Source organism: Carassius carassius, chromosome 7, assembly GCF_963082965.1.
Source record: "Carassius carassius chromosome 7, fCarCar2.1, whole genome shotgun sequence".
Taxonomy (NCBI): Eukaryota; Metazoa; Chordata; class Actinopteri; order Cypriniformes; family Cyprinidae; genus Carassius; species Carassius carassius.
The window spans coordinates 12,146,547-12,160,695 of NC_081761.1; the positions used below are offsets into that span (position 1 = coordinate 12,146,547).

Below are 14,149 nucleotides of genomic sequence, written 5' to 3' on the forward strand. Positions count from 1 at the left end.
GAGAAAATTGTTGACAATGCAGTGTTAGTACCCCAAAAACTTTTTTTATATTTGAACATTTATCATGAATCTATATGAATTAATTATCATTCTAATATGTAATTGACATTCTATTGATCTCACTCTTTCGCTTTCAGAGAGCGTAGGGAACAGGAACTACATGAACAATACTGTAAGGCCACCACCCCAGAAGAGAAAGCAGCTGTGCTTCAGCGCTATGCTCTCCGTTTCACCATCAGCGATGCCATATTGGAGAAACTCCAGCTCCCCAAACTGCCTTCTGCTGCTCCACCAATGCACACGTCACCACTTCATCAACCCGAGAAGAAGCTGACATGCACTACCTTAGCAGAAGCAGAGGTCCCAGAGCCTGAACAGACTACCCAAACACACCACAGTGGCTATACAGACCAGAAGACTGCACAAAAACAGGCACCAACCCCTGAACCATCACCTTCTGAGACCACCAAAGCTCCAGAAGTCCTGTCAGCACCCACAAGAGTTCCTCCGGCTCCATTGAAGCCTGTACCCCTGATCACCCCAAAACCCTACAGCCAGCCCAAATTCAGCCAAGGCCTCCACAAATCAGTGAAGGCAAGTATGACTTTCCCTGGACTGTAATATCTAAAACAAATTCATTTAACCACGGCGAAAAGACTGGGTTGAACGGCTAGAGATTTTCAAACTTTTAGGACCTCCAAGTGTGATAATCTTTCCAAAGTGATTATCTTACTATGTGATGATCTAAAAAAAATATAAAGGCAGTTATAGACCTGTTCATATTGTATGAGAAAACACAAGGCAAAATGCTTTTTACAAAATTAAATATTTGGCTTTTAAAATTTTAATATTTCTACTATACCTGAAGCCAAAGTAGAGTTATAAAAATAAAATGAAGCAAAATAATTAAATCAATTAATTAAAAGAGGTAAGTAAATGTACATCCATTTCAGAAAATCTTTTTGATTTGAAATTAGATTTTATTCCCTCTCTTAATTTTTTTTTGCGTAAAACACAACAGAAATGATCTTTCATAATGTATTTTTCCATATATTGAAAATGTATGAGACTAATGACATTGTGGTTGCCATTGGCTTCCATTGTATGATAAAGACCAACCTAAACATCTTGCTAGATACAGTAGCACCTTATGAGTTTCACGCAAGAATGACGTGAAGGCAATTCAATTATCTTAGATTTAATAATCAGCTTAAATAAATGTGTGTTGTTTGTTTTTTATTACAGAGTGATGGGCTGATCCGTGTGAACGGTGACAGCAGAGAGAGGGATGATAGAGATTCTATGTTGTGTCCTCAAATCAACGTCTCTTCCTCACCTCCAAAGCCAGATACTCAGAGTCAACAAAATGAGGAGCTTATTGTCTTAGAAGCCTCAGAACACCAGCAAAACGTACAGACTTCCATTTCTGACAAGGAGAAAGAAGTCATAAAGGAGGAAAAAAAGTGTTCTCTTAGTCCTCAGGAAGAAGACACCTCAACTACACTGTCGGTGTCAGAACCAGAAGGTTGGGAATTATAATATTAGCCACAGTTTTTTGATGTGATGCAACAACGGTCTTAGGCCGAGCTGATTGTTTATTTTAACTTTGAAAAATCAAGACTTCTTCCCCAGTAAAAAAAGACAATTTTTTGATCATTAAAGGGATAATTCCATCCATAATAAAAAACCTGTGATCACTTGCTCACCCTCTGTAAACTGTATGCATCTCTTTTTTCTGTGGAACATAAAAGAAGATATTTAGAGAAATGTCAGTGTTTTTTATTATTATTCTTTTTTTTTTTGGTCCATACAATGGCTGTGTCCGAAAGGTGAAAAATGCTGACTTTGGAAGAAACTTCATGGCCTGTCTTTTGAGATAACATCATCCGACTGATTTTTGAAGGGAGCGTAGATGTTTCCCCCAATGCCTTCAGTATCCCACAATCCTGTGCATCCCATTTCATGATAGTTGAGCTTAAAAAATAAAAATCTTTATTTTTTAATCTTAACTATCATGAAAATGGGATGCACAGGATTGTGCATGTAAAGATCTGAAAGTTGTATTTTATACATAGTTTGTGTACAATGTATGTTTCTGACCAACTCTTGATGTTACTTGTTTCAAGAAATTAGTATTATAGTAATTAAATATTCCCTTTGTTATCACCAAAGATTTGTCTACTTTGTTGTAAATCATTAAACCAATACGTTGCTTTAGATGCTTGTCCTAAATCAGTTTTGTGAGGTGCCTTTGAGCACAAACACCTCCTGCTAGTCATTGTCTGATATGGCAGCAAGGCAACAAGTCAGCAGCCCAAGCTTTTGGACACAGCCAATGGAAGTCAATGGGCTACAGTGATGTTTGTTTCCTGACATTTTTCAAAATCTTCCACAAAACAAAGAGATGCATACAGGTTTGGAATGGCAATAGGGTGAGTAAATAATGACATCATTTTCCTTTTTAGTGGACTATCATATTAAGTAGTGAAAGTGGTTCAATTTTTTGCATCTATTCACCTTAATATATTGACCCTTAGCTGCCCACATTTCACATCAGCAACATCCATTACAGCAGGTGTTAAAAAACTTAACCCTTAAGTGCAAATACATACAAATTCAGAGGTAGACTGAATCATTTTTATATTAACTTATAGTAGTTCCTATTTCATCAGGAAAGCAGCCAGTGCCTGACACAATGATGAAGCGCAGCTGTGTTGTTACAACAACCATAGTGACAGAACTCACTCAGACACACCCCGTCCCGGCAACTGATGCGTCCAGCACCGAGCAGGTGGGCCTTGATTTCTCTCTCTTCAATTTTTAATAAAACAATTATTTAATGATTTTCAAATACATCGGCTGATTCTTGAAGGTAGACCCTTGGGCTGGCTGAAAGTAAGCAATTAGTTAAGAGTAGACTTAATTATTTTGTATGACATTATCTTGTTTGCATCTTTGAGCTTAATACTTTATTCTCATTGGTCAGTGTCTTTGCATTCATGACTACTAAACTGTTTAACTGACCCAAATTTGTAATTGCCTATATAGTTGTATTAGTTTTATGTCCACAGTCTTATAAATAAAATATCCAAATAAATAATGAATAAAAATAAACCAGTTTGCCATGTAATGAGCAGGATGATCGACTGATAATTTTCTGACTATGTACAGCTGACTGTATATTATCCCTTAATTATTTGTACAGCTAATTTTTGTCAGTGCTTTATACCTTAATAGCATACCTTTAAAAATGGAGGTGAATGTGCTATTGTCCCTGTTGAAAAAAACAGTATATGCTGGATAGGTATGTTTTGATGCATGGCTGCTGGTTTGAGCTGGTTTAAGATGGTCCTTAGCTGGTCATCATGGGCTGGTTTAAGCTTTTTCTTAGCTGGTCATCTGCTGGTCCTAAGCTTGTCCTAAGCAACTAACTCCTGCCCAGAACCAGCTCAAACCAGCTGCCATGCTTCAAAACATACCTAACCGTCGTATGCTGGATTTTCCAACAGGGGTGTATTCTATTGGAAACCTGATTTTATTTCAATTTTTGACTGTGAAAACAGGAATGATTTTCTTTTCATTCCCCTCAGCTCAATTCAGTCCATAGTTCATGTGATGTGAGTTCAACTGCCGAGTCAAGCAAGACTTCATACTCGCTCTCAATGACAGGTAATACAACTCCACTTTAATCTCTCATAATGTGATGACCAAACGAAACCCTATTCCAACTTTCCCACTTTTAGTTGTTCGTTTAACTCCCCTAAATCCTCTTTTGGGTTACCTTTCTTCCTGGTTTATGTTTTTCGACTTTTTTCTCTTGCTTTTTTCTCTTGCATTGACTTCCCCTCTGTCATTTGGTGTGTGTGTGGGTCTGTTAGAGTCCTCACAAACCTCTAATAGCTTTAGGTTACGCTGGGAGTTCTTCGCTCCAACAGGTAAACTCGATAGATTAACTAATCACACAGGGCTTCCTTCCCCACGAACAGCAAACGCTCCGTCTGCCCATCGCTGATCATCTCTCGTTTGTCCGCCTCCTTTGACTACTCCTGTGGAGGTGCATTGTATAGTAAATGCTTGTCTGCTGAGGACATTATGAGGCACTACAGATTTTTTGACTGGTTTTTGAGTGTAGAGGAGAGTGGAGTAAGCTTATTCAGTTTAAACACTCTCACATCTTACCCCACTCTTTCCTCATCTTTCCTTCTAAACATAGAGGTGAGTGTCATTTTGTCCTCATCAGGCATCTGTAGCATGGACCCATGGACATATGTCAGCACTCTGTGATTATAGATTAGATTTCTTTAGTCGGGTCATTGTACAGTCATGCACCGTAATTGAAATGAAGATGCTCTGCATTATTGCTTTTTTCTGTTGTTTTCATGTCTAGATTTACAACTCTCAGAGAATAGATCCTTCTTGTCTTTGCCTCTGCTCATACCAGTTATTCATATCCATCTCAGGTGATAGAATCATAAGTGGGCAGCTACATAAAACAGGGTCCAAAATCATTGATTGAATCCCTCAAACCATATTTGGAAGTGGTGAAGTATATAAATCTAGTAACACAATGAGACCTATTAAAATCTGATCATAAGTGGACACAGGAGATCAATTGGAGATGCAAGTGAGTAATAATAATAATAATATATGTAAACAAGGATCACCAGATGGATGTTAGTACCGGGTGTAAATAAAGACATCAAGTCTCAACGGTTTTTTTCTTTCTGTGTCATTTTAATGTTTTATGCTCTGTGTACAGTTTGAGCTCCTATGGTGCTATTGCTTTCATTAGCACATGAAGAGATTAATGAGTATATGATGAGTTTCCCCTCTTCTTTCCTCCACAGAGGGGATTGACTACTCCATTGAATGTGTAAGTATTTAAGCAAGCCAAAATCTCACCCACTCTTCCTGAATCTCTCTTCCTGAATTTCCTCTTTCTGCATTTCCTTTCACTCTTCTTTTCCTTCGTTAGTCCTTCATTGTAACATTTTGGTCATTTTGGCTGTTAGAGTACTGGCTTGATTGGAATAGATTGTATTTGGCATGTTTGCTGTTGTATTGCTTTTCACTGAAGTTTCAGTGTATCGCACCAGTAGCTTTATGCTTTTAATACAGCGTGTCAAGTTCCAATACAAATAGTTAAAGAGTGTTGATGCATTAAAAAAAAAAACAGCATTCTGTTGCATTTAGTTGTATATACTGTTATACTATTTATTCATATTTTATATGAGCTTTTATATTTTTAAGTTTTAGTTATTTTATATACTTTTGTATTATATATATATATATATATATATATATATATATATATATATATATATATATATATAATATATATAGCTTTGATTTAATTTTTATTTCAGTTTTTAGCTCTTCAACTTAAATATAAGAAATGTTGTCAGCGGCAAAGTACCACTCAAATTGTTACTTTAACAAATCACAAAATAAAAAAGGAGGCCCAGTTTTGGCACGTTAACTGATTTTTAATAATTGATCATTACTTATGCTCATACCTAGTTAGAACAGCATAGATGCACCCTGTCTTCTTACCTACTTTCCTTTATTTCCTTTCTGCTTCTGTGTGTGTGTTTTTGTGTGTGTATGTATGTGTGTACTTTGTGTGTGTGCGTGCGTGCGTGATCAGATTGAAACCCCAATGTCAAACCTTGCAAAAAGGGTTGATCACTGGACATGGGATCCTAATGAGGAGCGCAGGCGACAGGAGAGGTGGCAGCAGGAGCAGGAACGCCTGCTGCAGGTACAGAAGCCAGCTCGGGATTAGGTTTGTCTGAGAGAAGTGAGCACCTGCTGTTCTGTAGTGACGACTATCTTTGTTGTTGTGTTCTGGTTAGTAATTTACCATCTGTTCCTGTCTTCCCCCTTCACATTCTCTCAAATCTATCACACTTTTTGTTGACTTTTGTATACCCGTGAAACACAAAAGGAGGAATTTTGAAGAATGTGTTGATTAGTCTTGTCCATGCTGTAACAATAAACTGGACTGAAGACTGAAGCTTTCAATCTTCATATTGAAGGTCACAAAAGCACTTGGGTACTTATGTCTAATATACTAATACCTTTTTTAAATGAATGGTTTTATTCTTCTCATATTTTTAATTGGCTAATAAATCAAATATGCTGCTGAACAATAAAAAAAAAAAATCATTCTATAATATTTTCCTAATGACAATTTTGTGATTTTATTTATATAATTTTTTTCCCCATTTTTATCACAGGAGGCAGCAGTATAGTATTTATACTGATAATAATTCCTAATTCTATTAGCACTGCATTATTCATAACTTTATTAATTACCTGGAGAGGTTTTGAAAAACACACATAAACATAAACCAGTCATACGTTTCTGCTTTGTATTCAGCTTATACAGCAATATCTGGATGCTTCTGGGATCGAGATTTTTTGTTAGGAAATTATTACTTATTTCTAATTAATACTATATACTAATACTATTAATACAGCGCTATCAAGCGCAAGGTTGGGGGTTCGATTCCCCGGGAACACATGATAGGTATAAATTGATATCCTGAATGCACTGTAAGTCGCTTTGGATAAAAGCGTCTGCTAAATGCATACATTTAATTTAATTTAATTTAAGTAGACGTGCGATAATAATAATAATATACAACAAATAATACAAAAAGTACAAATTATTGTCAAAAATGTTTAAATTTCATAAATAGTTATCTTAGAGTTCCTCCGTTTGACCCGAATAAAGTGTATCACAAAAATAATATGATTCCTATTCGTTGTTATTGCATGAATAAGGGCAAACAGTACATTTTTCAGAATTTCTCCTTTTGTGCTCCACAGATATAAGTAAAGTTATGTAGCTTGAAACAACATGAGGTTGAATAAATTATGACTGAAGTGAACTATATCTTTAATCCCTCTTTTTCTGAAGGAGAAATATCAGCGAGAGCAAGAGAAGCTGAAGGAGGAGTGGGAGAGAGCGCAGAGAGAAGTGGAAGAGGAGGAGAGGAGGCACCACGAAGAGGTATGTATTTCAACTGTTTCACATGAGATCTAATTGGTTCTTAATGAGCACTAATTAGCTCTTAATCAATAGGAAAGGCGGATACTGGAGGAAACCGTGACCCCACTGACCCCTCGGACCTCAGGTTTATCATCCTGTATGGTGACAGAGGCTCTGCCCCTCAGCCAGCCCTCAGCCCCACATGACACCATTGTCCTCTCCTTGGCTGACTGGGAAAGGAAACAGGAAATGTTAGAGAAAGAGGCACAGACAAACCAGAGTAACAGAGTTACACACAGGTGGAGTACATACAAATCCATTATAGTAACAAACCCTACAAACATTTTAAATTACAATTTGCAATTTATTTTTCAAATGCAATTTATTTTCTGATTTTGATGTACTCTGGCAACCTATCACTGTAAAAGGTGTAATGGTCAAGTACAGATGTAGGTGTTGATATCATAACCATGCACACAGGATATGTCCGAATGGATGTTTCAGTGTTTATATAACCTCTCTAGCCCTGATCAAGGAATCACACCGGCTCAGCAGAATGGTCAGAGAACTGAACCTCAGCAGAGCCAAACAGCTACACCACAACTGCAGTTTATACAGGGTAAGACACAAACACTAACCCTGGCTCAGATATTATTTTTCTTGGTTTCATACATTTTTGATCTACAAAGCAGTGAAGCAACCATCATGTAAAAAAGTAACTTTTCAAACACAATTTTCGACATGAATTATTATTATTAATATATTAATTAAATATCATGACCTTGATTTAGAGGACAGGAGATTTTTAGAAATAACAGGTCTTCTTCTTTTAAAATATTTTTATGTAATATCTTTACATTTTATATATTATTATTGTTAATATTACTACTAGGGCTGGTAAGTGATTAGAATTTTTTTATCTAATTAATTACATGATGTGGTGATTAATTAATCTAATTAATCGCACATCAAATTTGGAGACATTACTCTGTAAAGATCATTTAAAGTCATTGTTGTGCAAAGCATCAAACTGATAGCCTGGCCAGCCAGACTTACATCAAGATGTTTAGTCTGGAAACTCTCCATAGACGAGGCTTACTCCGAGGGGCGGGATAAACGGCTGTCTCTCAAAATCCCTCTGCACGCAATAGGATAGCGCTACAACCAATCAGAGCAACGAAGAAGGTGACGTATCCAGTCGGCAAAACTCCAAACACATCTTCCTTTTTTAAAAATGACTTAAGTGCCGTTCTTTGCTCTTTTCTTAAAGAGAAACTTAACTCCAAGTCCTCCAGAGTCGCGGCCAAAGCCGATTCAAAAGATCGTTGTTCGACAGCTGCAGCCGCCATTCTTTGTTTTCAAGTGGCAGCCGTCGCAACTCTCTGTCGTCATATGTTAAGCCCGCCCCGCCTGCTCTATACACGACGTGATTGGCCTGACCCAATCTGGGTTTTTGCTGCTAGAAGGTGTATTGAGAGTTGCTAGACTGTACTCTAGGCTGCGAAATACATTTTGCTGCCGCTAGGGTGCGTCTAGATTTCTAGGCTATCAAACTGATACTCTAAATAATAAACTAAACCTGCCAGTAGGTTGTGGTAAATGTCTTAATGATTAAGTCATCGAGTCATTTATTCATTCGTTTGATACGTTCAAATGGCTGATTCATTCAGGAGTGAAGTAAATGGTTCTTTATGAATGGTTCATTGAATCATTAGACTTGTTAGACTTGAGGCGGATCATCACCATCAGACCGATCTGTGTGTTATATCAAAGAAACGCAAGAGCTTTATAGAGCAGACGACTCCTTGTGCTTTTGAATCGCTCTCTTTGATGTCATCGGTCTGTGCAGCGCCACTTCAAAGCCAACATTTCTGAAATCTTGAAATAAAAAAATATATATAATACATTTTCAACAATAATATATTTTTTAAATGCTTTACTCATCTGCCACAATAATGTTTATGTATATATAAAACGGTTACACTTTTTTTAAAGGTGTCCTTGTTACAGTGTAATTGTACATTTAAGTACTGTGTAATACTAATTAACTACATGTACTATATGGTTAGGTTTAGGATCAGGGTTTGGCTAAGGGTTACTTACACGTAATTGTGCATAATTTATTGTTTTTATAATAGTAAGTACATGTAACATGTAACAAGGACAACTTAGTGTTACCTAGAAAACACACCGGATACTCAATTAAAACACATGTTTTTTCTCTTTGTGTTATTACAGATGGCTCTTGGAGCTGTAAGTCTAAAGACAGACAAGAAGATTTGAAGAAAACTGCCTCACTAGATCGTAATCAGAGTCCACCTCAGAGCCAGACCACAAGGATGAAGAGGTGTGTGTGTGTGTGTGTGTGTGTGTGTGTCTGTTGTGGGAATGCATGCTGGCTTGCATACACTCATTTGAGCCAAAATGCTGCTTGGCTTTGCTATGAGTGGAGGATGTTTTAAAGATCAGATCACATGAGGTTTTTTTTCTGGCACATGGAACATTTCTGCATATGACTTGCTTTCACAGTTGTGTGTCTCTGTACTTGTGTGTATGTGTGTGCGGCTGCTGGCAGGACTGGGTCGTGTGAAAATGTATTAGAGACACACCCATCAAAATCACCCACACCATCACAAGACACACCACCTCCATCACCCAGCAGGTATGAGCCTTCCCTCCAACACATACTCAATCACATGGAGATACATGTGTGTGTATGTGCAGCATTCTAGTAATAGGCTTCGAAAGCATTTGTGCGCTTCACCCATACACAGTGATTGTCATGCCGTTGAACTGGCCTGTAAGATTTCTTTCATTTACCGGTAATTTAAATGCAAAAGTATCGGTTTAAAGGAACAATTCACCCAAAAATGAACATTTGCTAAAAATGTACTCATCCTCATGCCTTCCAAGATGTAGATGAGCTTGTTTCTTCATTGGAACAGATTTAGAGAGATGTAGCATTGCATCACTTGCTGCAGTGAATGGGAGTCAAACAGCTGATAAAAACATCAAAATAATGTAATCCACGCTTCAGTCCTTCAATTGGCACCTTGTGAAGTGAAAAGCGGTGTGTTTACAAGTTTTATTTAAACTTTAAACCATTGCTTCTGAACAAAATGCGTCCATAAGCCATAATAACACTTCCAACCCCAAAAGTCCAACCATTGTTGTTTTCTCACATGAAAACCCACAAACATATTTGTTTAGAACTGATTTTGCTTGTAAATGGTGCTTGATCCGTGCATATCACTCTCCTGAATCAGACAAGACAACTTTTTCCCTGGAGAAAGCAATGTTTTGTATCTTGAGTTAAAAGTCTTAATGATACATTTTTTCATTACAAACACACAGCTTTTCACTTCACAAAGACATTCATTGATGGACAGGAGCTGTGTGGATTACCTGTGGATTATTGTAATGCTTTTAGCAGCTGTTTAGACTCTAATTTTCACGGCAGCCATTCACTGCAGAGGACCCATTGGTGAGCAAGTGATGTAATGCTGCATTTTTCCTAAATCTGTTCCGACGGAGAAACAAATTCACTCACATCTGGAGGGTGAGTGAAGTTTCAGTATATTTTTTATTTTAGGTTCAGCATATGATGATCCAAGTTGTGCCACCGTGATAATAAGGCATAACCATTGCTTTCATTTCAGTAGTTACATAATCATGCTAAATGCTTTGTGCACATTAAATTCCGTGCCTGTATTGCATTTGTTACCTCTTTAAAGTCTTTTTTTTATTATTGCTTTTCATTCAGACCTGACAAGAAAAGATTGTTAAATGATAAAAAGTTTTACATTAATATATGGCTTTATATGGCGCCCTCTGCAGGTCAGTAAGTGGAAAGAAGCTTTGCTCCAGTTGTGCACATCCATTGGGTAAAGGAGCAGCTATGATCATTGAAAGCTTGGGGTTGTACTTCCACATTCAGTGTTTTAAGGTAAAACTTAGACACTTTTGACTCTGTGTGTGCGTAAGAAACTTGTGCATCCTCTTAAATCATTATCTGATGTGTTCTAGTGTGGCATATGTAAAGGGTTACTTGGAGACACAAGTGCTGGAACTGACGTCAGAATTCGAAATGGACTTCTTAATTGTCAAGAATGCTACATAAAATCAAGAGGTGAGGCTTAATGTGTTTTAATTGCATCTTTAACATGATCCTAAATGTGCAGGTTACTGTAATTCCCTTTTTTCTGTATTTTGTATCATAAACAGGAAAATCTATGATCAAAATCTTAATGATATTAGCTTTTAATCATTTTAATAATTTCTTCAACTATGGGGCCTGTTGACTTTTAGAAAATTAACCCCCTTAAACACTTTTCACAATCTCACTAGTTCATTTGTTGATGTATACGTAAATCAAATGAGAGTTTTCTGTCAAGTCTTCACCACGTTTCAGATTTTGTACTATGATTAATAACATTCTGTGGTGGAAATAAAAGAAACTCCTTTGCCTTGCTTAGTCAAATTTTATTGCTAGCATTTTATTTATCCTAAATAGAATTAAATGTTATTATAAAATGTATTGTTTTAATATAATTACAATTGAATAAGATTTTCACAAATAGATGTTTACATAATTTGACAAAATATATAAAAATAGTCCGTCAAAGTAGTATTTGTATTGATTTTTCTTTTTCTTCACACATCACACGAGATATTTCATATCAATCAGTAATAATTTTAAGTAACAATTTACCATAAAATATATTTTAGAGTAAAAATGTATCATGGTTTAATGCTATTTTCATGTATTTATTTATTTTCTTATTTTAAGATTGAACTTCTGGCACTAGTAAAAGGTTAAAACAAGCCTAAACATATTTTTAGGACATTTTTAATGTGCTCCTTCTTTGCAGCTGCTGGCCAGCCAACAACATTGTGATGCCTCTGCACTTCTGACAAAGAAATGGAACTGAAATCAGGTTAAACCGACCCAGGACCATACCCAAGAAGAACGGATTTTACGTTTATACCATGTTTTCCTTACAGCACAATCAAGCATAGACATTAAAGTCAAAAATCAGGAATCATAGACACCTGATGGGTTTTATCCTCTGGACTTTCTTTGACTGTCATTGTGCTCAATGAAAAACGACTTTATCGCTTACATGATAAAAAGATATTACTGCAATTACAGAGACTACAGCGAGTCTGTTCATACTGTTAGTTTTACACTTTAGAATGAGAAGTAACAGTAGCACTTTACCTCACAGTGGCCATGTTACACACATCTCAATAGCAATAAGGCCAGAAACATACTTTACACAAATGCAGATGGATGTGTCAATATCAAACCTCAGTTCTAAAGGCTGAGATAGAGATCAGTCAAATGCCTGTGCCATTAACCCCAAAAATATCTAGCTAGCTGTTAACACTCACAACACTTGTCAGTGGGCCAGTATCTTTTCAAAATGTACTAACATGTACCTTAAAGGTACTAATAATATTTTGAGAGTGTATAATAAATATAAAAATCTAAAATCAAGATTCTCTTGAAACTGTTGCCTCATGAGAGTAGTTTGCCTAAGAGAGAAAACTGATTTGTAGAAGCTAATGGGTCAAGGCTAAATACATCATTCTGGGAGCAAAAAGCATCTTTTGCCATTGACGGCCATTCAAAAGTAGCATTGTATTCTGACTAAATAAGCAACTCAAGGCTGTAAACAAGTCTTAAACATTGGACCACCATTTTTTGGAGGGGGTTTGTAATGGCCTTTAATTAAAGGATTCTTAAAAAATTTGAAAGTAATAAAAATAGCGTAATAAGAAAAATTCTAATTTTTCGTAAAGTTATCTATTTGGACAGTTTGGAAATATTTGTATTTAAAAATGTACAACCATTCACTCTTATTCATATGCCTATGTAAAATTGGCAACATAATTCAGAATGGCAAAAGAATGGCAAAACTGGATATTGCTGTTTCAAATATTAAATGTTTAGCTGCTTACCTTGCACTCATTTACTGTTCGTTATCTGTGGACAGTAAATGCAGCATGAATATGACTTTTGAAGTTTTTTCAACATCAAGAATATCACCTGTTGACTCTGGTGGTTACGGCACTTAAGCAATTTATAAATGGCAGATATTACATGTTCATGTTTTATATATTTATAAGTGAAATCAATGTCATAGTTTAGTATACTCACTACTGAGGGTGCATAGCTAGAATCATCTACTTTCACATAATTGTCTAGAGTATGTTTTGGGCCTAACACCACTGACATGGAATTATAAACTTCCACAAATTAATGTCATATTGACTACAACTGTTCATGAGTATTACTCAAGTACTTGCAGGAATACATTGTAACATGGGCACTGTAATGTAGAGTGAGACTGAATCCATTTCCATTGTGAAGAACACGAGGTAGCAAATGTCCGGTTTTCATTTCAAGAAAATTTAGCATTATTAACAATCTCAGTTTTTGAAAAGGTCTTTCCGGTATGTCACATTATTTTCAAATGTTCCACTAACAGACGAATGCATAATGTGCAACTCTTAGGCCTAGCTGATTCGTCCTGATGCCTTAACTGACAACGTGAAAAAAACACAGATAAGATTGTCCATCACTTTTTTCATTTATGTTTTGAAAACATGAACTGGAGTGGTTTTGATTGAAATGTTCTGTTCCTTCCTCCGTTTCTCATCGACTGTTTTATCTTGTTTGATCAGTGAAGGGTTTGATACTTTATTTGTGCAGTATTGTTTAACAGCATGTTGCTAATGGGTAGATCTTACATTTCCATTTGATTATTTTTTCTAAATTTGTTAGTAATATTTAAGTTTTGCTCTGCAGTTGAATAGTAAGAAGATTGCATGATCCCCGAAACTTTCCTTGATTAAGCTTTACATTACAATGTCAATGTACAATTACAATTACTAAAAAGTAATAACATTAACTCTGCAAAGCAGCTCCACATAATCAGAAGTATATTATGTAATAACACTGTAATGTAAAGTGTAACCCTTTTCTTTTAGTTTTTTTTCTTTAAATATTCCTTTTATGTATTCTGTTGCCTTTCTCTCTTCTGCAATGTTGTGCCTTAGAAATGCGCTCCTAGATAACGTCTAGTGTCGGCCACCCTTGCATCCAAAGCTTCAAGTTATCAGTGTGTACTGATGAGAGTATTATGC

At 36.2% G+C, this 14,149-nt stretch overlaps 1 protein-coding gene across 6 annotated transcripts in view; it reads left to right on the top strand.

Annotated features, from left to right (window-relative positions):
• The window catches only part of LOC132143534 (LIM and calponin homology domains-containing protein 1-like), a 49,674-nt gene extending 37,147 nt beyond the window's left edge, over positions 1-12,527 (top strand). For 4 of the 6 annotated variants that reach the window (XM_059553831.1, XM_059553836.1, XM_059553835.1 and 1 more), the window contains 14 exons: positions 138-594; positions 1,246-1,525; positions 2,673-2,791; positions 3,591-3,669; positions 4,848-4,873; positions 5,648-5,761; positions 6,926-7,018; positions 7,091-7,296; positions 7,522-7,616; positions 9,236-9,344; positions 9,573-9,659; positions 10,835-10,943; positions 11,024-11,126; positions 11,869-12,527. In XM_059553831.1, the coding sequence (XP_059409814.1) occupies positions 138-594; positions 1,246-1,525; positions 2,673-2,791; positions 3,591-3,669; positions 4,848-4,873; positions 5,648-5,761; positions 6,926-7,018; positions 7,091-7,296; positions 7,522-7,616; positions 9,236-9,344; positions 9,573-9,659; positions 10,835-10,943; positions 11,024-11,126; positions 11,869-11,894 (1,903 nt within the window). In that variant the 3' untranslated portion in view covers positions 11,895-12,527. The remainder of the gene's footprint in view (positions 1-137; positions 595-1,245; positions 1,526-2,672; positions 2,792-3,590; positions 3,670-4,847; positions 4,874-5,647; positions 5,762-6,925; positions 7,019-7,090; positions 7,297-7,521; positions 7,617-9,235; positions 9,345-9,572; positions 9,660-10,834; positions 10,944-11,023; positions 11,127-11,868) is intronic. The other 2 variants (XM_059553832.1, XM_059553833.1) reach the window with 2 other exon arrangements.
• The last annotated feature ends 1,622 nt before the right edge of the window (positions 12,528-14,149 follow it).